This window comes from Pseudopipra pipra, chromosome 7 (assembly GCF_036250125.1).
Source record: "Pseudopipra pipra isolate bDixPip1 chromosome 7, bDixPip1.hap1, whole genome shotgun sequence".
Taxonomy (NCBI): Eukaryota; Metazoa; Chordata; class Aves; order Passeriformes; family Pipridae; genus Pseudopipra; species Pseudopipra pipra.
In genome coordinates, this window is record NC_087555.1 from 17,561,558 (window position 1) to 17,587,115 (window position 25,558).

At 40.1% G+C, this 25,558-nt stretch overlaps 3 protein-coding genes across 7 annotated transcripts in view; 2 read left to right on the forward strand and 1 right to left on the reverse strand.

Annotated features, from left to right (window-relative positions):
- The window catches only part of MTX2 (metaxin 2), a 515,033-nt gene that overhangs the window by 475,497 nt on the left and 13,978 nt on the right, over positions 1 to 25,558 (reverse strand). The window lies entirely within an intron of this gene.
- Positions 6,047 to 9,466, forward strand: ATP5MC3 (ATP synthase membrane subunit c locus 3). The gene is made up of 5 exons (XM_064660791.1): positions 6,047 to 6,166; positions 6,246 to 6,323; positions 7,298 to 7,375; positions 7,723 to 7,916; positions 9,225 to 9,466. The coding sequence occupies exons 2-5, from the start codon at positions 6,285 to 6,287 to the stop codon at positions 9,337 to 9,339; spliced, it is 426 nt and encodes a 141-aa protein (XP_064516861.1). The 5' UTR covers positions 6,047 to 6,166; positions 6,246 to 6,284; the 3' UTR covers positions 9,340 to 9,466.
- ATF2 (activating transcription factor 2) overlaps positions 13,514 to 25,558 on the forward strand; it is a 47,595-nt gene continuing 35,550 nt past the window's right edge. For 2 of the 5 annotated variants that reach the window (XM_064660784.1, XM_064660785.1), the window contains exons 1-4: positions 13,514 to 13,598; positions 17,370 to 17,402; positions 22,763 to 22,831; positions 23,458 to 23,527. In XM_064660784.1, the coding sequence (XP_064516854.1) occupies positions 23,480 to 23,527 (48 nt within the window). In that variant the 5' untranslated portion in view covers positions 13,514 to 13,598; positions 17,370 to 17,402; positions 22,763 to 22,831; positions 23,458 to 23,479. Of the gene's footprint in view, positions 13,599 to 13,719; positions 13,876 to 17,369; positions 17,403 to 22,762; positions 22,832 to 23,457; positions 23,528 to 25,558 lie in introns of those variants that run through there. The other 3 variants (XM_064660782.1, XM_064660783.1, XM_064660786.1) reach the window with 3 other exon arrangements.

A 25,558-nucleotide genomic window follows, 5' to 3' on the forward strand; every position in this document is an offset into this window, starting at 1 on the left:
CATCAGAGTGAAAAGGATTCCACGGGTTTTCTCCTAAGTGGTTTGCACTGAAAAGCTTTTGGATGATAATGAGTATTGTTCATTTAAATACTGCCTTTCAGGCTGTGAGCCCAAAGCAATTTGCAAGTTTATGAGAATGTAAAGTTATAACTGGGAGGTACGTCATTTACAATTAAGCAAATGAATCTTGCATGTATTAATGGGCTATAGTCCTATCTCCCATCTCCTCTCCCCCCAGGGATCATAAACTGGAACTATAGTCTCTGTGAAGAGGGTGGAGGAAGGCAAAATCCCTCTGCCACAGTCCTGACAGATATGCGTGCCCTGCTTTTCTCTTTACATGGCACAAATGGCCATAACAGATCAGTTATCCAAAACACTAACTTAATCTCCAAACAAGAATTACTAAATCCTATGGGGTTTTTTGCGCACTGAACAGCTACTTTCTCTATTTCTCTTTTCAGATTTTGAACAGCCAAAATATATCACCCAAAAAGACTTATCTATGATCATTTATGTGATTCTGAGAAACAGGAAGAACAAAAATTGCTTAGGTACTTCTGTTCAAAAACTAAGAATCTGGTGTTGCAATTCCCACTGCACAAAATGACTGGACTCCCAGAAGAGCCTACTAACAAAACATCCCTCCGTTTTGGATTTGTTCAACTTCAGCAACCAAAATTTATGGATACCTCTGAAAAAAATATTGGCTCTAATATGGACAAATTCATGGCTGTCTGTGCTGTGTATCATACGAAAGGTATTATAACTGGGTTGCCGAGCTTGTGTTCTAACCAGTGCAGCTAATAGTGTCATCTTACAGCTGAACCCTGTTTTCTCTTCAAAAGAGTTTTAATACTATTAGTAGGAATAAAAAGCATTGCTGAATTTATTTTCATTTAATCCAGTGATATTCTGTAGACTAGAAATCTATATGTGTGTTATCCAATGAACTGACTGACCATTTCAGGTATCAGCTCTTTTTTGCAACACAATCTTGAGTAATATCACGAGTCATCTCAATAAGAAACCTTAGTTAATAGATTTCGTGTTCTAAGTAATACATGAAGAGATACATTCATTCTAAATGTCCTGAATTTTCTGTGCATTTATAAAAATTACTTTGATTAAAAATCAGTGGATTGTTTTATTACAGCTTTTCCTCAAAGATCCATTTCTGAAAAATATTGAATAGTCACACAATAATGATTTTTAAACACATGAGAGCTCACTCTGAATGTGGCAATCCTGACACACACAGTGCAATAGATGCAAAGCATCAACTGAAACTATTCATGAACCTAATACTTCCTTAACTTAAAGTTACATCGCAAAGGTTAATGGTTGGACTCAATGATCTTTGAGGTCTTTTCCAACTTTAACAATTCTATTAGTCTATGAAATACAAATAAAAGTTGCATTAAAATAGGGAAGCATAATTTTATATACAAATTATAATTTTTGACATATAAAATTAATTTTAAAAATGCAAGATTATCTTCTACCTTGTGATATGCTGCGTTTTATGGGAGGGTAAAACATGTTTACACTGCTGTACATCATCCTGAAGGTAACCAGCAGAACCTGAATGTAGACAATAGGGCTTGTTATCCAGAGTGAGAGCAGCTCTACCAGTCTTTTCTGGCAAGATTTCTTGGAGTCTAGATCTCACTTTCCACCAGAATCCAATAGCTAGGATGGGAATGAGAACGCCTCTTTGCCATGCTGAATTTCTGCTGTAGCAGAATGTTTTTCCTCTTGACAACATCCCATTTTGATGTATAATGGCTATTGTAGTAGCAGACCCTATATATATAATCACTGTGCTATTTAAAGCAGATTTTAAAGACTCAAAAATTACATGATAAGGATTATCATGATTTTTGATTCAAATTTCATTAATGTTCTCAACGATATTAGCATACATTGCAGATCTTGCCTAGTATGAACATGGTATAATGTTTGTGGCTAATGTCATCCATTTCTAGGACTCAGGTGTTAAAATAATCAATGGACTGTTGAGCAGAATGCTCTACAGCCTAAATTAGCTCTACTTGGTTAATTGCCTCCCGCTCTCCACCGAAGGGAGCTGTTGAGACTATAAAAAAATAATTTTAGAAAAAAAATTGCTTGATTAAGTAGTCTGGAGGACAAAGATCACTCAAGAAACAGTTTCTACCTCTCTCCTGTAAAGGAGAAGTTTAGAATATGGAGAGAAAAACTTTATCTTCTGCATTCCTATAAAGCATCTCTTACAATCCAGTCAACTCTGTAGTTAAAACTTGCAACATTACTTGTATCAAAATTTGCTATCTACTAATAATCAATAAAGTAAACAGGTATTAAGAGTGTGCTACCAAGAGAATTTCTCCTTAAAGTAGAGCTATCTAATAATGGCTTTGTTTCTTCTTTCCAGATCTAAAATGGTTTAAATATTCTGGAGTGTATTAATTCTGCTCTATTTACCTTCTTTCTACAGGCCATTACTCCAGTTGTATGAGAGGACCTATGCAGTCCTGAAGGGGAAGATTCAACTACACGGCTGTGAATGGAAGAGGTAGAACTGAAACATGGCCCAAGCTGTGAAAAATGCTGAAAACCCCTGACTTTGTAAATCAATATCAATCAATGCCCTGCAAAGTACATCATAAATCTGGGTGCTCAAGAGGGCTAACACTGAGGTAATAACACCACCTTAAGTTTTAAAACATTTCACAAACATTAGGAGAATCTCAGGATGCCTTTGATCCAATGTCCTCCTTGGGGGTCTTCCAACAATTAAGAGTTATTGGAATAGATTGGTTTTCCAGACACATCTCCTCCTCAAAACAGATTTAAAAAAAAAAGACTAGTGTGAGTGTGGGACATGTTTTGAGTTAATAATCCTCTGCTGGGAGATAAATTTAACCTGGAAGAACAGGTTTCAATGTAGAAGGAGAACATTTTATTTAGGCTTTGGACAATGGGATTTCTCTTGACTAGCCAAGATTTCTCCTTCAGCAAATATAGAACAGACATTCATCTTTTATAAGTTATTAATAATAAATGTTGAACTTTCTCAGACCCTTCAGTGCAAAGCACTTACGACACGCTCATTTATTCAGCATTGAACAGGATTTTACTTGTTCAATTGAACCAATATGCAACTGCCATCATTTGTCTGTACCTGGAGGAAAAGCAACCCATATTTACCAGGCAGGCTTTCCAGTTTAAGGGTACTGTGCCCAGTTTCCTTATTATCTGCTTTCTGGACAGCTATAAGGCTCAGATAGTTCTCTTTTAAGAAGTCACCAGAAAAATGCCATTTGAATGCAATATCTGTTCTGCTGATACTTGTGTGTCGTAACATTCAGAGCCTGATATGTGTAGATACCAATTCATTTCAGGATTACAAATGAAACTGCATGTCACTATAGGACTGATTAATTACATGGTGTACCTAAGAAATGAGCTGCTTGGCAGCAAGAGTGAAAAAGACTGCTTCTTTTCTAAAAATAAGGACAAAAGGACTGGGAGAATCTTTATGGTTTCGTAGGAAGTTTCTAGAGGGCTTGTGAAATCTGAGATTATCTTTTCTCTTTCCTTTCTGGGAAAGGAGAAAGCCATACTAGTGAACCACAGCTAGTGGTCACTTGCTGTTCTTACTGCCCTGTCCCAAACCTGGCTAAGCAGCAGGAAGCTGTGGGATAGGAGTGAACTGGCTCTTCAGGCACCATGTACTACTCAAACATCTGTACTGCTCAAATATCTTCCTTGCCAGAGGCAAAATGGGGAGAAAATCTCCTCTGACAGCCTTTGCTACTGTGCACACACATAACTGGTCCTGACGGGGGGAGACAGTTGAAGAACTGGGAATCTACCCTAAGAGATTTCGAGAGCCTAAGATAATATTCCAAGTAGAATAGATTTTAAGAAATATGGTGAGTGACTAGAAATTACACTGTCTTTAGTGCATTGATGTATTTCCTTGGGGACCTAACAGCAGGTCAACCAGATAGGAAATGGTGTGAGATTAACAAGTCTTTCTTTATGAAGATCTGCTTGAATTAAAATCAACATGGCCCCTAGAGATCAGTAACTGCTCTTCTAACTCCTCCTGAAAGCGACAGCTGAGTGACATTCAAAATACAGAATAACCTGTTATGCCTTAAAAGCAACAATCAACAAGTGTTTAATGGTGGTTCTGATGTTATTCACAACAAAGAGCTTGTGAATGCATTTTTTTGCAAAACATTCCAGGGCGGGAATCGTGGCACAAGAGGGCACTTTCATGAATGAAGAGTTTCCATTTAATGCATCTTTGAACCCATGTGAATTTGTACTATGCATACTGTGTCCTCTCCATTCCTGAGAGCTGGGGGAAGATCTGTGTCATACCTGGAGGCCCAGACCTCCACTTTCCCAAGAAGAAAGCATGTCTCTGTGCTGTACTTCCTTCCGTGAACAAGTGAATTCCTTTGTTGTAAACAGCCTGCTCACTGCTACACTTCCTAAGGTGAAGTACACTACTTCATAAATGGTGTACTCTGTATGTTAGTGTACAGCAGCATGTCACATTTAAGTCATTCCAACTCTACAGCATCCACGTTTGCTTTCTGGTTTTATTAATTAATAAAATGGTGTTGGAAATATTTGTTCCCACGGTAGCATATAAATTGAATTTTATTTTTTTTAAGTGAAGAGTTCTGCCTAACCATTAAAGGGTTTTGCCATTGATACTTATTTCTTAGTGTTTGACTATGAAAGAACCACATGGCAGGCACAGCAGATCTGCCGATGTGCACCTCAGTTCCCAAAGAATGGGTGTAAGCTGTGAAAGGAAAAATAAAAAATACAAAACCACCGGCAACTTATGACCTCTTTTGCTGGCCTTTACAGGCTGATTTTATACTGCTCTGTAACTAAGACTCTGGATGAACACTGGAACAAAACCAAGCTTGCTATTGTATTGAGGCAGGGAGCACAATGCTGGGAAATTCAAACCGTACTGTTTCTCACCTTCAGGCCTATAACTGAGTACACCTCCACTGTACCTGAGGATCAGAAGACACTGTGTTGTAGGTTATAAAAGGAAAATTATCATTTACATTAGTACGCAGCTGCTGAAAGTACCTGTTGGTCATGTTTGGTGGTGGGTGTTCAAGTTGCTGATACGGAGCATGTCAGCTGTGTGGCACCTGTGTTTTAATCCATGACAACAATATAAATCATCCGTGTAAGTTTGCAGGAGATCAGACAGTCCTAAGAGACTGTGCTATGTTCCCATCCCTAAAAACAATGCACATATCCTCTTACTTGTTCCCTTAGAGGCAGTACGCTACACACAGACCATTTAGAATTTATTTTTATGGCACAGATTGTATCAAGTGAAAATTGTGCAATGACTTAAATACATTTCCCAAAGTTTTACATAAAATGTGGATTTTTCTGCATCTTTCCTAGTTGATGCTAATACTACTTACAATGGAAAATGACCATTAAAATTATGATCCCGTTATCAAATAAAAAACACCAAAGCACGTGTGAGTGATTAACGGGGGAATCTCAGGAACACGTGCCCAGCTCAGTGATGATAATCCTGTTTCGACTAAGCTTGATTAAAAAGGATTTTTGTCGTTGCTTAGGTGTGAACCTGCTCATGGCGCAAAATTACTCATTAAACAGGAGGGGCTTTTTGAGCATTACTAATTAAAAAGTAGCCGCATACGAGGACATAGCAGGTGTTCTCGGACGCGTCCCCTTCTCCTGCCGGTGACCCGAGTCCCGGGGAGGGGGCGCGACACCGCGACACCGACATCGCTACACCGACACCGTGGCACTGACACCGCGTCATCGACCCGACGACACAGCCACCGCGATACCGTGTCACTAACACCACAACACCGCTACGGCGACACCGCGACACCAACACCACATCCCCGACCCGCCCTCAGCATTCGCCCCGCCCCTCTCGCCCCGCCCCTGCCCCGCCCCCGGCTAGCGCGATGCTACTGCGGCTGCGCGGGAGCAGCGGCGCGCGCGCGCGCACCGCGCCCCCCGCGGCCGCCAATGGCGCCGGCACAAAGTGACCTTGGGCGCGCCCCGCCCCTTCCGCCGCCCGGCCCCGCCGCGCCTGCGCAGCCCGGCCCAGCCCGCCCGCCCTCGGCCCGAGCGCGGCAGCCGCACGGTGAGACCCGCGCCCCCCGCGCCATCCGCAACCATCGCCGCCCCCGCTCGCCGCTCCCTCACTCTCTCCCTCTCCGCAGAGACGCCGGATCGCGACCCCCGGGACGCCGCCCGCTAAGATGTTCGCTTGCGCCAAGCTCGCCACCTCGCCCTCCCTGGTGAGTGGGGGCCCGCGGGGGCGCCTGCGCCTCCTCAGCGGCTGCGTCCCGGGCGGCGGCGGGGGCCGTGGCGGCGGCGGGGCGCCCGCGGGTCGGGCGGGCCTGTGGGTCCTGCGGCGGGGCCCCGGGACGAGCCCGTAGCGAGAGCCGCCCGCCCAAGTGCGGAGGGGCGAGGGAGGGGCGGTCGGGCTGCGGCAGGGCCGCGTTCTCCTTCCCGCCTCCTTGGCGGGGGCCGCGGCCCGGTGCCAAGGTGAGGGGCCTCCACACACAGCGGCGGAGGGGGAGGGTAGCGCAGACGGTGGCTCTTGGGCCTGCTGCTCTCCGCGCCTCGCTGTAGGTCAAACTCCAGCCTGTTGCTTGTCCTGTGCAAGGCCGGGACTTTTTGCCCTTGCGGAGACAAAAGAGTGACCTGCATGAAAACGATCTCTCTGGCCTGCAGAACGTCTGGTTTTGCGTTGTGCAGGCACAGGTTTACCCTGCAGGAAGAGATTTGTGCAAAAGCCTATATGACCTTACGCTGCCGGGAGCCCAAGGACACATGCAGGCCTCTTGTGAAAGAGAATTCATTCATTTGTGCCTCGCTAGATTTAAAAGTCTAGATTACACCTATGCATTTAACGGCTTTGAAATTCATTTTGAAGGCTTTTATTTTTTCATTTCAAAACACATATCACTGCCTGCTGATCTGTCGGGCCTTTTTGTTGGTGTTTTTCTACATTGTCAGCATAATGCATGTACAGGGTCATTGAATGATGTGGCTGTTTGCACTAACATCTCCTGAGAATGGTGCTGTCAGATTGCATGACAGTGCTTGCTTCTCTATCACTGATTGTATATCCAGCTGTGCAGAGATGGCCTCTTTCGAGGAAGACAAATGGCTTAGTAGCTAATAGCCTTATAATCTTACAGACTATTGTATGGAACAGCTGTGATCAAATGTTTCTTCTTTTATAGTTTTTTTCCTCCTCTTGCAGATCCGTGCTGGATCAAGAGTCTTGTACAGACCACTTTCGGCGTCTGTGTTGTCTAGGCCAGAGATCAAGAATGGAGAGGTACCTTATAAACAAAATTCTGTATCTTCTTAAATTACCTGGTGAGCCTAAATGTCCTCAGCCTAGAGTTCACTTGTACTAACTCAAATACCTGTAGTGTGAAACTTAAGTGAAACACCTAATAATGCTTGTTGCTGTCTTGCTGTTTCCCCTGAGAAGTGTTTCACATTTAAAGTTGATGCTTTCAGGTGGAACAGGTAACATTCTGAAGTTTTTAACTCTTACAATGTCATCACTTGGACAAAGAGCTAGACATTTGATCTAATACAACTTTTAATACTGGATAATAACACTGCCACATGGTCTCGTGTCTGAATATAATGCTTTTTCTTATTTTGTTTTCTTAGGGCAACTCAACAGTTAACGGGGCCCAAAATACTGTCTCCCGACTAGCACTTAGAGAATTCCAGACTAGTGCTATCAGCAGGGACATTGACACTGCTGCCAAATTCATTGGTGCTGGTGCAGCCACAGTAGGTGTGGCTGGTTCTGGTGCTGGTATTGGAACAGTCTTCGGTAGTCTAATCATTGGTTATGCCAGGTAATCAATCTCTCTCTCTTTTAAAACTCTTAAGTTGTATGCAGATGTGTCTTGAGATAGAACCCCCAGATCAGCTAAGTTGTAGTAAGGATGTTGGCACTGTAATAAATTCTGTTAATTATTACTGTTACTGATAAACATGGCTGAATAGAATGGCTGAATATGAAACTGTACTATATTCATCAGGACAGCTCTGTTAAATTCAGAACTTTGTACACTCTACCTGGAGGAGAGCCATGAAAGAAATTGCACCGTTAGACTTGCTTGGTCTTTCAGTCACCGAAGTCTAGTGTTTCAGCATTCAAGCCTAGAAATGAATTTAAAATCCAACCTGGGTCTTTTCCCATGTGAGAGGAAAAGTCCTAGAGAAAAACGGTCTGAAAACTGGTAATAAGGAGTGTGAGTCTGTGTGGTTTAGTCTTCATAGTCAGGATTGTTGTTTATAAATGGATGTTTAATTCAGTTTTCTAACACATTCAGCTTTGCGCTCAAATTATGTAATTTATCAAATGAGTTATCCTTCCTTCTAGAAATCTGAAGGGGGTGAGGATTTTGTAGTAGGGATGAATTTCCACATAACTTTGCAACATTCCTGTTATATGAATAGTTCACATAGCATCATGAAAGAGCAGAACTGATACAGGCATAAAAAAGGTTTCATATTCTTCATTACTCTTTCAGCCAGTTAAGACTTAAGTCTTATTTCTTAACAAAGATTTTTAAGCCCTACTGAAGACAAGTTCACTTTCCATTGAAGAAACAAGTATTTTCAGTACAAAATTAATGCATTGTTTTTTGAATTTGGCATGAACATGTCAATAAGAAGTTGTAGAACATTACTTCATGGTTTTATGTTGAATACTTTTTCCTCTCACTCCTTGAAGGTATATTCATTGCATTTTTGCAAAAAATTGCTGTGAATTTCTCCCCCCCGTATTGACTTGAGCTGCTTAAAACATTATAAACTACCTTGGGAGTATAGTTCTCATGTCACAGATGTGAAATAAATGTCTAAAGCATAGTGCTGATAGTTTCTGCATGGGAGGATGTAGAGAAGTCAAATTCAAAAGTATATATGAGCGTAGTCATAAAAACTGCTCATTTGGAAAACCCCTGTACCATCTGCATGACCTGAATCTAGTCTTAATTGCCAATTCATTTGTCTTCAGTGAAATCCTTGCAAAAAAATAGTTCTGCTTGGATTTATTGGAGTTTCCTGTTCTGTAGCAAGGAAGTATGAGGTTAAACTGTATGAAAAACATCTTAATTGTAAAGATAAAAAGGTCTTACACCTTCACTTTCTTTTAGAAATCCTTCTCTGAAGCAGCAGCTGTTCTCATATGCTATCCTGGGATTCGCCCTGTCTGAAGCTATGGGTCTCTTCTGTCTGATGGTTGCTTTCTTGATCCTATTTGCCATGTGAATGGAGATCTGCCTGAAATACTGGCATTGGAATGTAACTGCATTTTATGGGACTCCCAAAATGTTGGTGTCATGGAAATTGATGCTATTTCCAAAGTCATTTCATTAAAGATAACTTTAACTGTCAACCTGTTGCCTGCATTTATTGTCTTTCTCACTAGGATATCTGGAAGATGGCATTTTGTTGTTCAGTCGCTGTGGGTTTCTCCTGATAATGACGTATTGCATAGGACCTTTCAAACAATGACTTCAAGCCAAGCATTAATATAGATGGTCATGTGGCTTGTTTGTTAAAATCCACGTGGCATATCTTTGAAAGATGAAAGGATGCAGAGATGAAGTGTGAAAGGCTGTAGTGCTGGCTGCCCTCCTGTTTGCGTTTTAAATGTCCAGCACTGTTTCTCTGCACAATTTGTTTTTTCTCAAGCTAGCTGACACATAAGTTGTTCTGGCACCTCTTAATAGAAGGAGCTAAACACAAATCCATGGAAGGTTTAAGAAAGTTCTCTTTGTGTCAGTTTTCAGCTACATGAGAAATTTTGATTACCATAGTAAAAGTTTTCCACGTGGATCTGACATGTGTCCCCATTGAACTAAATTAATGATTGATTCAGTTTGGTCAAAATCATTTAGTTGTGACACTCTGATATTATACTCTTGGCTCCACCTAATTAAAAGGAAGAGCTTCCAGTTTCCTAATTTTGTAAAGTCAGCCCTGCATTTTCTTGCAAATTCTTTTAAGAGCATTAGGATCAAAGCATTTTTGTTACAAAAATATTGCTGCAGTATCTATCTGTCCTTCTCATAGTATCTGTCTTGTAACAGTCTAAATGCATTTATAGTGTCATCTACACTTGGAGCAAAATACTTTGTGCTACTACGGTAATCTGGTCAGGGGGTTGATCACATCTCAAACTTTATTCAGAATATTAATCTGATCATTTGACAAATAGAAGCTGAACTTGGTAAGAATGTGAGCAAGCTTGTTAAATGTTCTGTCATCTTCCTATTAAATGGGTAATTACTGAATTAAATATAAATGCCTATCCTGTAGGAAGTGGAGAGAGGATTACTGACTCTCAGATCAGTGCAAGATGCAGGTAAGATTTTTTCATCTGAACTAAAAAGTACCAAATTGGTGTTTACAGAGATGTGGTGCACTTTGCAGTGTTAGCTTACTAGTTGGACTTGATGATCTTAAAGTTCTAAGAGACCTTTCCCTAAAGGTGTCTCCCAACCTAAATGGTTCTGTGAGTTATGTAACGTAATGTGGCCCTAGCATGAGAAGTAGCTTTCCCCACATGTTCTTAGGAGAAAATAGGCATCTCTAATACAGAGAACATCCTTGTATATATGTGAATTTCAGGAGTGTAGAATATGTAGCATCTTTTAAGTATTAGCTTTATCACAATACAAGTCGTGTCTTATATGACAAGATCTGGAAGTCAGGGTTTTGTGGAGAGAGGTAGGAGGTAAAGGATATTGCAGGTATCTTCCATGTCTACACTCATGCAGTGTTGATTTTAGGAATTGGCTATTACCCATTCTCATAAGCTGTTGAGTTGCAGAGCTGACATGCAGTGCATTTACCCTGGTTGAAAGGTAGACAATCTAGACTAAAGCTTGTATGTGTACTGCTGTCCTGGTAGGTGATGAACTTTATTCTGTTCTTTCAGTACAGCAGAGATGTCTGCCGGTATCTGATATCGCAATCTACATTTCCTAAAATCATGGACAGTCTAGTGGACTAGCTTAATTCAAGCTTCAGATTTCCTTTTCACTGGGATTTGGCCAAAGGCGTCTTCAAACTTGTCTCAGTCAAGTCTAGCTCTGGCTCTGTTAATTCTACTTAGGAATTTGTTTGCAAATAAAATGTTTATGCTGAGTTGTTATTATGTGTTCGGTGTAGATAGAAGACCCGGCTGAGCTATTGCTCCATAACCTCAGTAAGAAAGCCACCTGGAGTCACCATGAGTTACTTGAATCAGGTTTGAATAATAATTTCTGGATTTACATCCCATATTTTCCCACATGGTTCACAGTGTCAACATGTACCCTTTTTCTTGTGATCAGCCTTTCCTGAAAGGCAGCAGGACATCTTGGGTCATCCTGTATCTGGATGTGAAGTCTGTTTTAGTAGTAGCATCTCCCCAAGCTTGTTATCTGTTAAATCACTCAGACTGATGAACATAGGCCAAACTCAAGCAAAATTGCTGTTTGGTTATGCCAATCGTGAAAGAATTGGATCTGGATTTTACAGATAAAGATTAATCAAGGACTTTCAAAACATGGCCACAAACCTTCGCACAGAGGATTATCCTCCTTATAGACAATAAGGGGCTTAGAGTTAACGAGTGATGGGCAGACGTTGAGAGCTGAACTATCACAGGACACATTGAACCCTTTCTCTATTCCTCTATTTTCCCTATTCTTAAAAAACAGAGCTTAGTTGGTCAATTTGAGTGGTCTGACAAAGAGTACTTGCTCACAAAAGTGTCAACTATAAATGTGTAAAAGACTAATTTTTTTTTTTTCCAAAGAAAATGCCAATCCAACCTCTTTGGATTGATAGATCAGGACCAGACCAAGGTCTCTCGATCTTCTCCATAACAGTTTACATCAAGAAATCTTTCTGTAAGTCAGAGAAACCAAATTTAAAGTTTTTTGAGGTGATACTGTAGGCTTCACTTCCTTGAAACCTTTTTCACGGTTTCTTCTGACATGGGCCATGCTGACCATAGAGATTGTCAACTCATGAAAATTTGTGTTAGAGGTTCTCCAGACTCCCAACAGTGTTCATGTTTCATTGTTGAAGATGAAGCTAAGTGAAGCAGAGATCTTCATTGTCTCTGAATAACTGTTCTTCCTGCTGTTCAGGTAGATCAGACCTCAGTGGTGTGCACAGTGTGTTATTCTAATGGATAATGAAGGAAATGCTTATGTTAGCAATTACGCTCTTAAATTATTGCTGCAGGTAAAAGTGAACATCCTGCTGCTGTTTTTTTCATTTTCCTCGTTTCCCTCTGTCTGTTTTATTGCACCAGTTTCTTCACCAGAGTGAAGAAAAGCACTTGCAGTTCAGGTTTTTTTGTTCAGGCTCAGGACTGCTGCTGCCATGTGATGGTGGAGCTAAACTATTGAAAAATGCTTGCTTCCAATACAGCTTTTAGTTGCTCTGTGAAGAAAGAAATATTTAAGTTCTCTATTCCTCTCTTCTGCACTCACATTTGAGTCCTTTGCAACATGCTACATTAAAGAATAATACCACCTTTAAGTGAAAAGTGTACTTTTATGCAGTGCTTTTTATCCTACCATATCTCAACTTTTCAAAAGTGCTATATAGTGCCTACCAAAACAATACACAAGAAATGAAACATACTATATTTTCTTTTGCAAGTTCAGAGAAACTCAGACAAAATGTATTTTACTGGGACTAACACTACTTTTTTAGAAATACTTTATTGTTACAGTCTCATAATCTCGGATCAGTCTCAGAACAAGACAGTTTGAAATGATACACAGGCACAGAATTAAAACTTCATCTGTGATTCAAAGCACATACCAGCTAAACTGTGTTGCCATATAGGGTTATAATTTTTTTAATTAATCCAAAATGCTTTTAGTTCCTCCTGTGTAAAATAGAGGTGCTTGCCATCATTCTACAGTGCTGCAGCATTTTTGATACATCAACTATGGCAAACGTTTAGCAGAACCACGGCTTCAGGCACATGCCAAGCTCCTGCCCCGAGCTGCATGAAGAGAGATGGGGAAACCAATGTAGTGTAGCCAGTACAGGGCTTTGGAGGTCTGATTATTCCAAAAATTAGATGTGACAAGCACGTGAAGACTTCCCACTGAGCACAGCCAGGCAGTGGTTTAGACCCTGCCTGCTGCCTTCCCTTCGCAGCAGCTCCCAGCCCTCCCGCAGCAGGGGACGGGCGCTCCATCCCGCGCTCCCGTCCGCCATGGCTGCACAGATCCTGATCCTCCCACCGCGCTGGGCCCGGCACCGCCACGGCCCGGCTGTCGCGGCAGAGGTGCTGCCCCGGTGAGGCAGCGGAGCCCCGGGCCGCCCCTCGTTCGGTGTCGGCGGCAGGACGGGGCGCTGCTCCCGCCCCGCTGCCTTTGGGTGTGACGGCCGCGCCCCCGCTCGCCACGTGACCACCCCGCCCCCGCGGAGGTGTCAGCGGCGCTCTCGCGAGAGGTGACGGAAGCCCGCGGGGGACCCGGCCTTTAATGTGCGGTGCGGCCGCGTTCCGGGTGAGTTTGTAAACACGGCCCGGCCCGGCCCGGCCCGGCCCCGCGGCTCCTCCTCCCTCCGCGCTGCGGCGGCGCCGGGCGGGCGGGGGCACCGGGTGCGGCGCGGCGGGAGCGGCCCGCGCGGCGGTAGGCGGGGGATGCCCGGGAGGCAGTAACATGGCGCCGCCGCCGCTCTCCGCGGCAGCCCCCTCCCCCAGCGCGGCCTGCGGCTCCCGCCGCCCCTAGAGGGGGGCGGGGCGGCCCGGCCGGCGCCGCGGACACCGGCACCCGCCAGGAGGTAGGGCCTGGCGAGGCGAGCGGGTGGGCGAAGGGGCTGCGGCGCATCCGGGAGCGGGAAGCCCTGCGGGGGCAGCGCCGGGACCTGCCTTGGCCCGGCCCGGCCCGGCCCGGCCCGGCCCGCGGTGGTGGGCACAGGGCGGGAGGAGGGGGCGGCCAGGCCTCGCCTTTCCGCCTCGGCTCGGCTCCAAGGAGGCGTCCTCCCCATCCATCTTCTGCTTTGGAAGGAGATCTCGATCCGAGCCTGTGCTGGTGCGGAGATTGCCGAGAGGGGTGCGGGTGTGAGGGGCGTTGGACGGGGGGGTGCGAACAGCTTTTCTGCACCACAGGGAGGTCTTGGCCTGCTTGGGGTTTGGCCGTGGACGTGGACCTCCTTGACCAGTTGCCTCATTGACTTTGCCTGTTATTGTGCATTATGCCTGTCGAGTTGCCTAATAGAAGGTCTGTGAAGCTTTCACGTGAAAAAGACCCATCACAGACTCTCAATCAGTGATGGCTGCACGGTGTTTCAGGCACAAATGTTTTATGCCATGATGCAACTTGATGTTTGTAGTTAGGGCATGTGTGTGCTGCCATGTTGCTTCTGCAGTCTTATTCATTCTATAGCCTTTTTCTATCCCTGTTCTTGAAGGGAGATCCATGAGTGTCTTCATGTCCTGTCCATGCACTCTGTGTCAGTCATTTGCTTTTCCTTGCGTTACTGTCTCCCAGAGATGTTTATTTTCAAATAGTGATGCTGTCACCTGTTCCCTTGCACTGGAATGAGAAATTTAAATAAAGCTGAAAATTCTGAAGCATTCTCTGCTTTCCAAATAGTGACCTCGAATATGGCCCAAGTGTATTTTATTTTCTACCTTTTAAAATAATATTTTTGTTTTCTTCTCATCAAATTGTATTCATAGGGGTGAATGTCATGTCCCCAGGTCTGGCTGAGCGTAAAACCAGATAAAAGTTAATAAAAACAAATGTTCCTGAAGTTAAGGTCATAACACTGTTAGATGCTAAATTCAGCACCAGCTGATAGGATGAGGATGAGGCCTTGTGGTCCTGGTCTTCTACAGGTGTTCCAAATGGGATTTCTTCAGCCATCCTCTGAAACAGGTTGCTGTTCAGTTAATGGACATGCAGTTGCAGACATAATTTCAGAGGGGCAAACTATAGTTGAGTTAGGCATTCACTTAAATTCTCTTAAGTGTTTATAATTCCGCATTCAAGAATCAAAATTGTTGTCTTGTTAAAAAACAAAACAGTAATTTTGTCAAGAATTGCTTGTTATATAGTGCATCAAAAGAATTGTGGAATAATAAAAAACCTTAATGTGTCCATAAAATGAAGCAGCTCTTTTAAAAATCCATTTTGACTTTATGTTTCAATACTGATATTGCATGTTAATGCTTAATCAATTAGTTGAACTTTTGATCTTCACAATGTAGTTGATGTTTCTATCCTAACTTGGATTCTAGAAGTATGAGTATGTTTGGTATGTCTTTTTCCAGAAACTTCTAGACTGTGCAGTATCTAACATAAGGTGCTTTTACCTCTTAAATTTGATCATACATACTTTTATTAAGTGTTGTTTTCTCTTTTGTGACAAAATGTTGAACAGCTTAAAATATTATTCTGATTATGGTTTCATTACATTCTGGATGTACATAGTGCTAAAAATTCCTTTTCTGTCATCAACTGTTCTTTTCTTCCATTCTTAACAAATTTAAACTTACAAATGCACATTTCTAGCTCCAAGGAGTTTTACTAACTTTAAAAGTTTCTTATGTCTAATATCAACATTTTTAATGGTTTCTTAAAGTAGTCTTGAATTTCTGTATAAAAACTATGCATTAACTATTCTCAAAGGAGCAAACTTGATTCAATAATTTTAACTTTTTTTTTTAACAATTAACAGATTTCAAGTTATCGTTATCCTCCTGCATAACTCGACTGCATTTGTTTCACATATAATGTGCACTCTAAGGAGGCATTGGTTATAGTTAGTGATAGAAATGAGTCAATATTTAATAATCATGCAATAAATATTTTTTTCAAGTCTGGGCTGTACTGTTTCCAACTTTATTCTCAGTTTCAGTGCAGCCTGAGAACTTTTCCATTAGCTTCACTTCAGATGAGAGCTTCTCTTCAGTAAAGCATTCCAAGCAATACTGTATGTTTCCCTTTCTAGATGAATGCCAATGGTCGTTGATATAATTACTTATATACAATGATCTTATAGAATAAGATCATTCGGTTTTAATGAGCAAGAAGAGTCTTGTAGTGGGATATTTTTGATATATTTAAAGATTTTTTTAAAATTAAATTCTTAATTATTGTCTTCAATTTTATAATTCAGGGATGCAGTCTGAGAAAATGTGAAAAGGAAGTAACTTTTTGTTAAGCTTTTTTTTAATTTGTTGAAAGTAGTGTAGAAAAAGGAGGTTGGATTTCTAATGTTTGTTAGGTTGATGGGCAATATGAAGACGTCCAAACCTAGATAAATGAGCTGGGGAAAGTAAGCCCTAATATCTCTGTAAGCGAATTGTAAAAAGATGGGTGGAATATTAACCCCTTTATATTTCTTCTTCGAGGTTCATTGACTTTTCATTTATCTGCAAGAGCTGTAGTCACACAGCCTGAATTTTTAATAAGTTAAAGAAAGATCAAGGTGCCTCTGAAAAATACTGAAGCCAGAGGGTTGAATTAAAAGCTGCCTATCCAGCCAGTAGGAAGCATTTGGCCTAAGGACCTTTCTTAATGCCGTTACTGTTCTCTCTTTACCAGAAAAGTGTCTTCTTGTAGATGAAGCCTGCTCCTTCAGCAGAGGGGAAGGAACTTAATTGCTTTGTTTCTGTATATGTGACTATATCTCCAACTGGCTTTCTCGTTCTTATTTGAACTTGTTAAGTTAATCATCGTTGATTCTTGGATCTGTTCTTGTCTAGAGGCTCTCCCCTCTACAGAATTTAAACAAACCATGGAAGGTATGGAATTAACTTTAGACATCAGATATAAGCAGTTAATTAATAATATCAGCACAAAATGCGTAACATTTGACTTTTTTAAAGAAAAAATCTGAGCATTATGCTACAGGTGTTCCAGTCTTCCTTAGTCTTCCCCAGAACTCTCTGAAACAGATCATGTGTCTTCTACAAAATAGCACAACTTTTCTACTAAGCAGTATAGTCTGAAGAAGCAGCTCCTGTTTTCCTGTTCATCGGGTTTTGATATTTACAATCTTTAAATATTGTGGACTGTGGGTTGTAGTTTCCTTGCAGAATCTACTGGGCTACTTTCTGGTAATCTTACTTTCATTATGAGGACAAATGTGTTTATTTTTCAAATTTTATCTCCTCCATTTTCTTCATCGGTCAGTTTTAATTTTTAGAAATGCTGAATTCTACAGTGTGACACAAATACAGTTAGTCATATCACTTCTGAAAGTGCACTGTGATGGTCAAGTATTAATTACACTGCTTGCTTTACCTTTCTTCTTTTGCTTTATAGGAAACAGAAAAATAGCTGTTCCAGTCCCTCCAGGTAAGTGGAGCAATGCTTTTTTTTCCTTTAAAATACAAAATTTTAATTTAATTTTAATTTAATTTTTTTAAAATTTATGTCACTTCTTATTAAGTAGTATATTCTACCTACTAACTTCTGATTTTTACTCAAAATTTGCAAGTCTACCTCTACAGAAAATTGTGGAAATAAGGATACAAATCAAATGTGGGAAGTGATTAAAATTGATTCTTTGAATACTGTATGCAAGTGTTGAAAGTATAAAGGTGCCACATTCATTTTGATTTGTGTTGATTTGTTTGATTGCATGAGAAAGCCATCTCTTTTAATTTTGAGATGTTTAAATTTGGAAAACAAAAATAACTGCCCATTACGTTTTTGGTGGTTTTTTTCCCCCTCATCTAAAGAAGCTAAGCAAAACACTAAATCCAGCTCTTCAAGTAACTAGTAAGAGAATGTTATCCTTTATTGTGGCAAATATGCTCAGTTCACTTTGAGTGAGTAAGTACCTCAAGTAGAGCTCTTAAAGTTGACAAAGACTTTAAAATATTGACCTTATCATTTTATGCTTCAGTTTCCTGTTATAAAATGAAGCTTTAAAGTAAAGTTTTATACTATCTAGAGTAACTACACACTATGATGAGATTTATAGAAAAGCTTAGTAAGAGTTAATAATTCTCCTCACAGTAAGGCTACTGTATCTTGCAGTAAAAGGGGCACAGTCCCAGATCAAATGTAAAGAATAAAGGGAAATGTTGACTAGACATGATCAGTCTTGAGGAAATGCAAACATCCGTAGGAAAATACGTCACTGATACTGTAACATAAGCACTTTGTAATGTTTGGACCCAGAGAAGACTGAATGATGATGGACTACTGTAATTCTAACTCGTCTCAGTGGCCTAATATAGCTTTTGTCCAAGTTTCATCTTTTTTCAAACCAGAATGTACAGATGTTTCTTGAGTTGGAGCCACATGGAAGTGATCAGTCTGGCTGCAGAGCTTGGATGTGCTTCACATGTGAGCAGTAGTAGATAAATCAGCTACTACTGTAGCTGCAGACTGACAGATTGTCCTCTATGGACTGTCCAGTTTAGGGGGTGACACAGTTGTGAGAATATGCATCTCTTCTTGCTGGTTGGCCAGCAGAGGAATGCTGTCCTTCAAGAGGTCCTTTAAGGTTTTTGTTTGTTTGTGGGGGTTATTTGTGTTTATGGTTGTCTTTTCTGTGTTCAGCTCTGGCAGTTTTACTCCATGCTGTCTGTGTCAGCCCTGACGTGTCAGGAGGGCAGTCTCTCTGTTGCTACAGTGCTTAAAATAAGGAATCGCAGGGTAAGACTGCACAGCCCCTGAGCAGGTTCGTGCATGGAGGTCTTTCAGCACAAAACTTGCTTTCTACAGATAAAGCAGAGGCTTTAGCTATAAGTCTGATGAATCTTTACTAGAGACGTGCAAAGAATTATTTTTCTCAGCAAATTTGTAGAAGTTTTTGCAAAGACAGTTTAAAAAGCTACTTAAATAGAAAATAAATTTTGAAACAGGGTGTAAGTTGTGTTTGCCATGCTCCTGTATGTGGGAAATTAAAAGAAGACAGAAGAACCTTTACCAGTAAAATAAGCCAATAAGACGTGGTTTAACTCAGTGTATGGTATGATTCTATTCTTTTACAAATTGTCTACAGAAAGGTATTTTGAAAGCAAGCCTCAGACTATGTAGTAATAGTTTCCACAAAGTGTACCCAAGATGTTTAATTAAAATCTTATAGAAATATGCAAGTAATTGTTGAAGCTAATTTTGTAGTACATTTAGGTAAACATTAGTGTAGCATTGTATAGAGACATCTTTATTTTTAAAGAAGCACATGATCCTAAATATTAGTGAATTACTTGCAAACCTTGTTTTTATTTCTCTGTATTATATATATCTTGAAGATGTATATGTACTTATTTATATATTTTACTGCACCGTTTACATTCCAAAAGCAATAGAAGAGGCTTATGACATTTTAAATAGGCATGCTTTGAACGTATTTTACTTCTGCATTGAAAGTATGGAACAAACACCAAAAAAGCGAGAGTATTTTCTGATTTCAGTACCAAAGGTGATTATATTGCCAAGATTATTTCATGTTTTTCCCATGTTCAGCTCTGATCCTGTTACTGTGTGACTTCAGATTCTTTGTATGGACTTCTTTATGCTACTGAAAGGAATGTAGGGTTGGAAGATTACAGAAGAAAGTTGCAGTTCAGTGGATCGTAGTAAGAATCACGTCACTGAATGTTCATTTTGTCTGAAGAGGATAGTTAAGGCTGGAGTTTCGCATTCAGATTGGATTCCTCCAGGAACCATCTTTTTTTCTATGGGTCAAGGTGTTTGCTGTTGCCTGGGTAACAGTCCAAGGTGTCTATAATTCACCTCTACTGATGGGGCAATCACTTTATGTGTTTTGTTTCTCATTTAGTTGGGTGATTAACATTTTTGTCAAGATGGCATTTAAGTTGCTATTTTGGTTTTCAGGAGGATAGTATTACTGTGATATTCTCACTCAGAGCAATCAAGTTTCCAACAGAGACTCTTGAAATCAGAGCGGGAATTACAAACATTTTTTTCTGAAAATTTGCCTTCTGTGTGTTAGTCTTGCTGTGCCTGTCAGGCAGTGTAATCCAGAAGGAAAAGAGGAGGCAAAGGTTTGTTTGTATTTTGTAGCAGCAACAGCTTTAGTTGTTGGGCTGTGAAGTTAACTATGCAGACTCTTCTAAAGCTGTCAGACCGTTTCCCAAGTTTGGATTGTCTATTGCGGTTGTTCACCTCTGTTTCTAGCTATGATATCTCTATGGTATACTTTAAATTTCAGAGTTATCTGGGGTTGCTCAAAATTTCATCCCCTCAAATTCTGAATTCCTACAAGGATGGAGATTCCACAGCCCCACTGGGCAACCCGCACCTTCCTCTTAACTTTCCTGGTGTGCCTTGTGAATGTTGCATCTCATCCTTTTCTTGTACTCTACACAAAGTCTGGATCTGTCTTGTCTATATCAATACATCAGATAGTATCAGATAGCAAGTATATCCTTCCTTAGCCTTCCTTCTCTGTTCTGAACAAACTTTGCTTCTTGATATTCCTGTTTTGATGGGGCCCTGGGTAGTTTCTCTCCAGTTCATCAACTGTCTTGAGGGGCTCAACAGTGGATATAGCACTCCAGCTGTAGCCTTACGAGTGCCAGATAAAGGGGAATAATCAATTCCCTTCATCTGGTTGCTGTGCCTTTGCTAACTCATCCCAGTAGCCTGTTGGCTTTCAGTGCTGCAAGTGACATGATGCTGAATTGCATTCAGTTTTTTGACCGCCAGGAGTTAGAGATTCTGCCCCTAAGCTGCTTGACAGCCAGTTGCCCCTCACCCTCCACTGCTGCATGGAGTTATTTCATTCTAGGTGCAAGCTTTGCATTTGTCTTTGTAATACATAAATACAATTCTTATCAATTTGGCAACACTAATGAATGCAAACCCTTTGTTTTTCCATCCTGTCAGATCCAGTTTCTATTTAGATTTAAAATGTCAGAGATCATGCTTGGAATGTGAGCACTCTTTTAGGTGCAAAAATTTCAGTGCTTCAAGATAATTTTTTTCTTCAGATGTTAGCTGGAATCTTTTTACAAGGGATTACCTCACAAAATTCCATGTGGCCTGTAATCAAATAATGTTACAAAGATGAGGACATGAATTTATCTCCAACTTTTTTCCAGTAAGTTTGCCAGGAAGACAGCACTGCTTTTCTTTTTCACAAGGATTGATTTTTAGTTTATATATCAGGCATTCAAAATTCACAGGCTTCTCAAACCAACACATGGAACCAGACAACAACTTCATATGCAAATACATGCTTTGGTGATACTCCTTTAAAAGGGAAAATGAGCAGACTTAAAAAATTGACCTTTATATCTTATCACCTAAGAAAAATGCTAACAGTATGGATGGAGTAGATTTTATGGCTGATACTATGCATTTCTCAGAGACTGACGACAAGATACAGTAACAGCGGAAAAAATGTCCTACGTGCATTTTGGTTAATCAAAATCTTCATCGTTTGGATAAAAAACCCAAAACCAGAATTGTTTCTTACACCATCAGACATTTTTTATATGGATGTAACTCTTCTGCTCATAATCCGTGCGTGTATATTAGCATATGGTGGCATATGTAGCCATATATAACTTTATGGTGTCCCTTGATCACAGATTTTTAAAAAAACAAATTCCTTTTGAGATCTCAATGAGACAGACTCTTCTAGTTTAAACCTGTGTTTAAAAAAATAAGATTGTTGCATAGCTGAAGAAGGATAATAAGCTTGTGGGATAGCTTTTAAGTGTCTGTTGAAGTTCCACATAATGTAAGGATATAATCTTAAAGCTTCATTGATAAAGACCTTATCTCTTACCCTGAAGCCATAGTCATGAGACTTGCCCATAACTTGTTAATACTCTTTCTTAGTGAGCGTACGAAGTTCATAGTTTGAACAGTTCAAGAAATACTCTTTCAGAAACTTGAGACAGGTTATGAACTATTTGCAAAGAACAGCAGAACAGTCTCCATCCCTGATTTGCTTTGGCATCTTTCCTTTGGGACATAATTGTTTCCCTGAACTGTCAGTGCCAAAGACTCTTAAAGTTTCTGGCAGCCATTCATCTCTTCTTGACTTGTGATCTCAGCTCAGTATCCTCATTCTGTTAAACATATTTAGATGCAAGTTTGGAATCTCCTCCGCTGCATGTTTTGTTTCTTTGCTGTTTGGTGTACATGTCCAAGGACACTGGGATCCCTTCCTCCTTGAAGTAATGTCCAAAAAGTCTGTACAGTTTTTTACTGTACAGGTACAGGCAAAAGGATGAGGTAACATGTTCACTATAGATCTCTGAGGTAATAAGTGTGAAATTTGCTTAGGCATACTTGATTTGTCTTGTGTCCGGTGTTCAGTGGTGTACCAGAAGTGTGCATTCTTAGCATGGCTAGACAGTTCCAGAAGCCTTGCAACTCTGCATGACCAGCATACTGGGGGAGAGATGGATTTATTCTGTTTATGATTTTTAATCATGAAGGCATCCTTATTTATCTTTATCTGCTTCATCAAGCTAAATAGTGTTCAGAACTAACATTGTTAGTTCTCCATACAAATACTCACATTTAAACATGAATGTATTTCCTCCAGGGTAAAGCCACAGATGCCACAACTAATTAGAGAGGATGTATTGAAGTAACCATTTCTTTGAAAAACTGTTGTGTTTCATGGGTGAATAGTGGGCATTTTGTCATTTATCTTTACAAAGTCATGCATTATTAGATTTTTAGCATGCATAATAATTAATATCTTCTTTTAATTACAGTTCATTGCCATGAAAAGGAGGATATGATAGTTTGCCCTATGAAACAGGTTTATATGTGAAATCTGGCAGGTATGTGTATTAGTATGTGGGGTGAGTATGCAAAATAGCACTAAATATAATTAATATCTCTTCTTTCTTAAATATTTTAGCCTGTTAATAATTTAGTGGCTGAAATATTACCGAAGTACATGTTTTTGTAATTAAATTTGTAACAGTTTATGCAAAGGGCTAAGTGTCAACTTATCCTTAAAGATGAGCTTTAAATAAAGATTGTGAAAAGACTAAGGAATCAACACTTCCTCTTCTGTTGGAACTGTAACCTTGACTACTTGCTAATGTCTCCTGCTTTTATACTTTTTTAATTGTGGGAATTGGATAATTATTACAATGTATTTGATTTCAGTGACAAGTTGTCTTACTGTGTTTTCAGATACTTTCTACAGTTACTGATGTTACACATGAACACTTGCATTTCTGACTGAGTGTGTATTCAAAACCTGCTCTGTCTCTGTTGGGTTCTGTGTACCTTCCTGACATAGCTTGAAATCCGTACTCTTTGAATCCTGGGTATTTAGAATATTAGTATAGCCAGAAGGCAGAAATTCTTGCCCATGGAATATTAAAATGTGGATGTTGAGGTATTGATAATTTGTTGCAGTATTTGTAAAATTTGTTCAATTCTAATTTTAATACAGGTAGCACAACGACCTGTGGAATATGAGTGATGACAAACCCTTTTTATGCACTGCCCCTGGATGTGGCCAGGTAATGGTCTGAACTGAAGATACTAACATTAATCAAATAAAATTATAGCAGTGAAATGTATTTTTAGAGATTGAAGAAACGGGGATGATGATAATTGCTACAAAGTATGTTTTGCTGAAGAGCAGGTGACAGCAAGAATTTGTAGCATATTGTGTGTTTATCCATTTACTTTCATTTTAAAAAATAATCAAGAAACAACGTAATTTGTATCAGGTAACCTGTATTTTCCAGAATACTTCAGTGTTGGTGTGGAGCTTGCTTGTCACTAATCTTCACAGCTATGGTGATTGCAAATATTTAATGGCATAATTTTGTTTTATGTATATTTTTGTGTATAGGAAGATGCTAACAGTATTCATGCCACAAAATGTATTTCAATTCCTATTGTAGTTTTAATGTGCTCTAGTAAATAGCATTAGTATATATAGAGGTGAATGTGACTAGAAAAGTAAAACTGTTATGGAGTGTTTTAGGAGATGGTTGCTTAAAGGGAAGCTGTCTTAACACTTTGATTTAGTAACCTGAAAGTAAGTGAATTTGCATTATCTACTGCATGAGATGGACATCCTTTATATAGAATTAATTTCATAAACTGAATCTTTTCATTATGTTATAGCTGCTGTCTTTATATAGAATAGATTTCTTAAACAAGATGTTTTTCATTTTATTAGTGCACTTTGATTTAGTTGGATTTTGAGTTCAAAATACTCTCATTTTTATTCTGAACACTTAGTTCTTATGATGAATGACATTAATGTTATATTAACGGAGCCTTCTGTATTTAAAGCGGGGAAGGAGTAAGATTTCTTACTATGTCTCATATGTTCAGAGACATCAAAAGTAAGAGAAGAGGACTCCTTTCTCCTAAGCAGCATGTTTGTCCCCATCCTGTTTGAATCTCATTGCGATGTAAGCTCTGTCAGAAGTATTTTAGTAAATAAGTCATAGAAGACACATCATGGGGCTACAGCAGTTGGGATTGCAGTGCAGGCGAAGAGCAAAGTTCACATCCCTGTAAATGGGCAAGGCTTCTCCAGAATAGATAGGATTCTCCAAAATTCATATTATAGAATAGAGTCAGGATCTGGAAATCCTCTTCCCTCTGAAAGACCTTGTCCATTGCTTAGTGGAAACAGAAAGATGCATTTAACTTTTTTAGCATGAGACTTATGTCCTGTCTTATGCTGTATGTAGAGATAGGGTACAGGAGTTATGGAGAGCTGGGTATTTGGAACCCTGGACAATAGAGTTCTAACAAAAAAAAAGTCCCTGGCCTGTTTCACCGTGTCCCACAGAGATCCTGGATTTTTTGATTTCCCTCACAGTTCCACATACACGTCCTTTCTCACGCAAACATTCTGAATGGCTGTACTCTCAGGTCAGCTAAGCTTATGTATTGGTTTCTGATTGTATCTGTTATAAGATATATGTGGAGTGACTTATATTAATGAGGCATAACCAGAAACATAATTTGAGGCTCAAATGTTAACAAAGAAAAGTAAGAATTTCAGTTTTAGGAAACCTGCATCTTGGGAAACATTTTCTTAGATTATGTCAATTGAAACACTAACTTTACCCACAGTTGCAGATGCATAGCAAATTTCAGGTTAGTGAAAGTAAGAATATCTGTTTTACAGCACCTAGTTTGCCTGCTTATTGCTTTTTTATAGTATATACCCTGAATTTTAGGAAAAGTATGCACAAAACTAGCAAAGTTTTGAAAACCTGACAGATTTCTAAAGTGCTGGTAAGTTTAGTTCGTTCACAGCATTTCAGTTGTCTGATATTGTTCCAGTGTTTCCCATTCTATCTGCCCTTTATTTTATGTAGTAAATAGTCAGGGAGCAGGAGCTATAGTTTATTTTGTCTTTATGCTGTTAAATACAGTGAAGTTTGTGATTACAGATCAATTCTCATTATTGTGATAATACACACAATGCAGTAATGAAGTAGTGGTAATGAATTACTAGACATTGTCAAGATCCATTTGACTGTTTGCCAATGGTTGATGGAGTCTGCAGCACTCTCAAG

Coding starts and splice junctions, on each gene's coding strand:
- ATP5MC3 (XM_064660791.1), top strand. CDS start 6,285: ATGTTCGCTTGCGCCAAGCTCGCCACCTCGCCCTCCCTG. Junction 7,376..7,722: donor CAGAGATCAAGAATGGAGAG/GTACCTTATAAA, acceptor TTGTTTTCTTAG/GGCAACTCAACAGTTAACGG. Junction 7,917..9,224: donor CTAATCATTGGTTATGCCAG/GTAATCAATCTC, acceptor ACTTTCTTTTAG/AAATCCTTCTCTGAAGCAGC.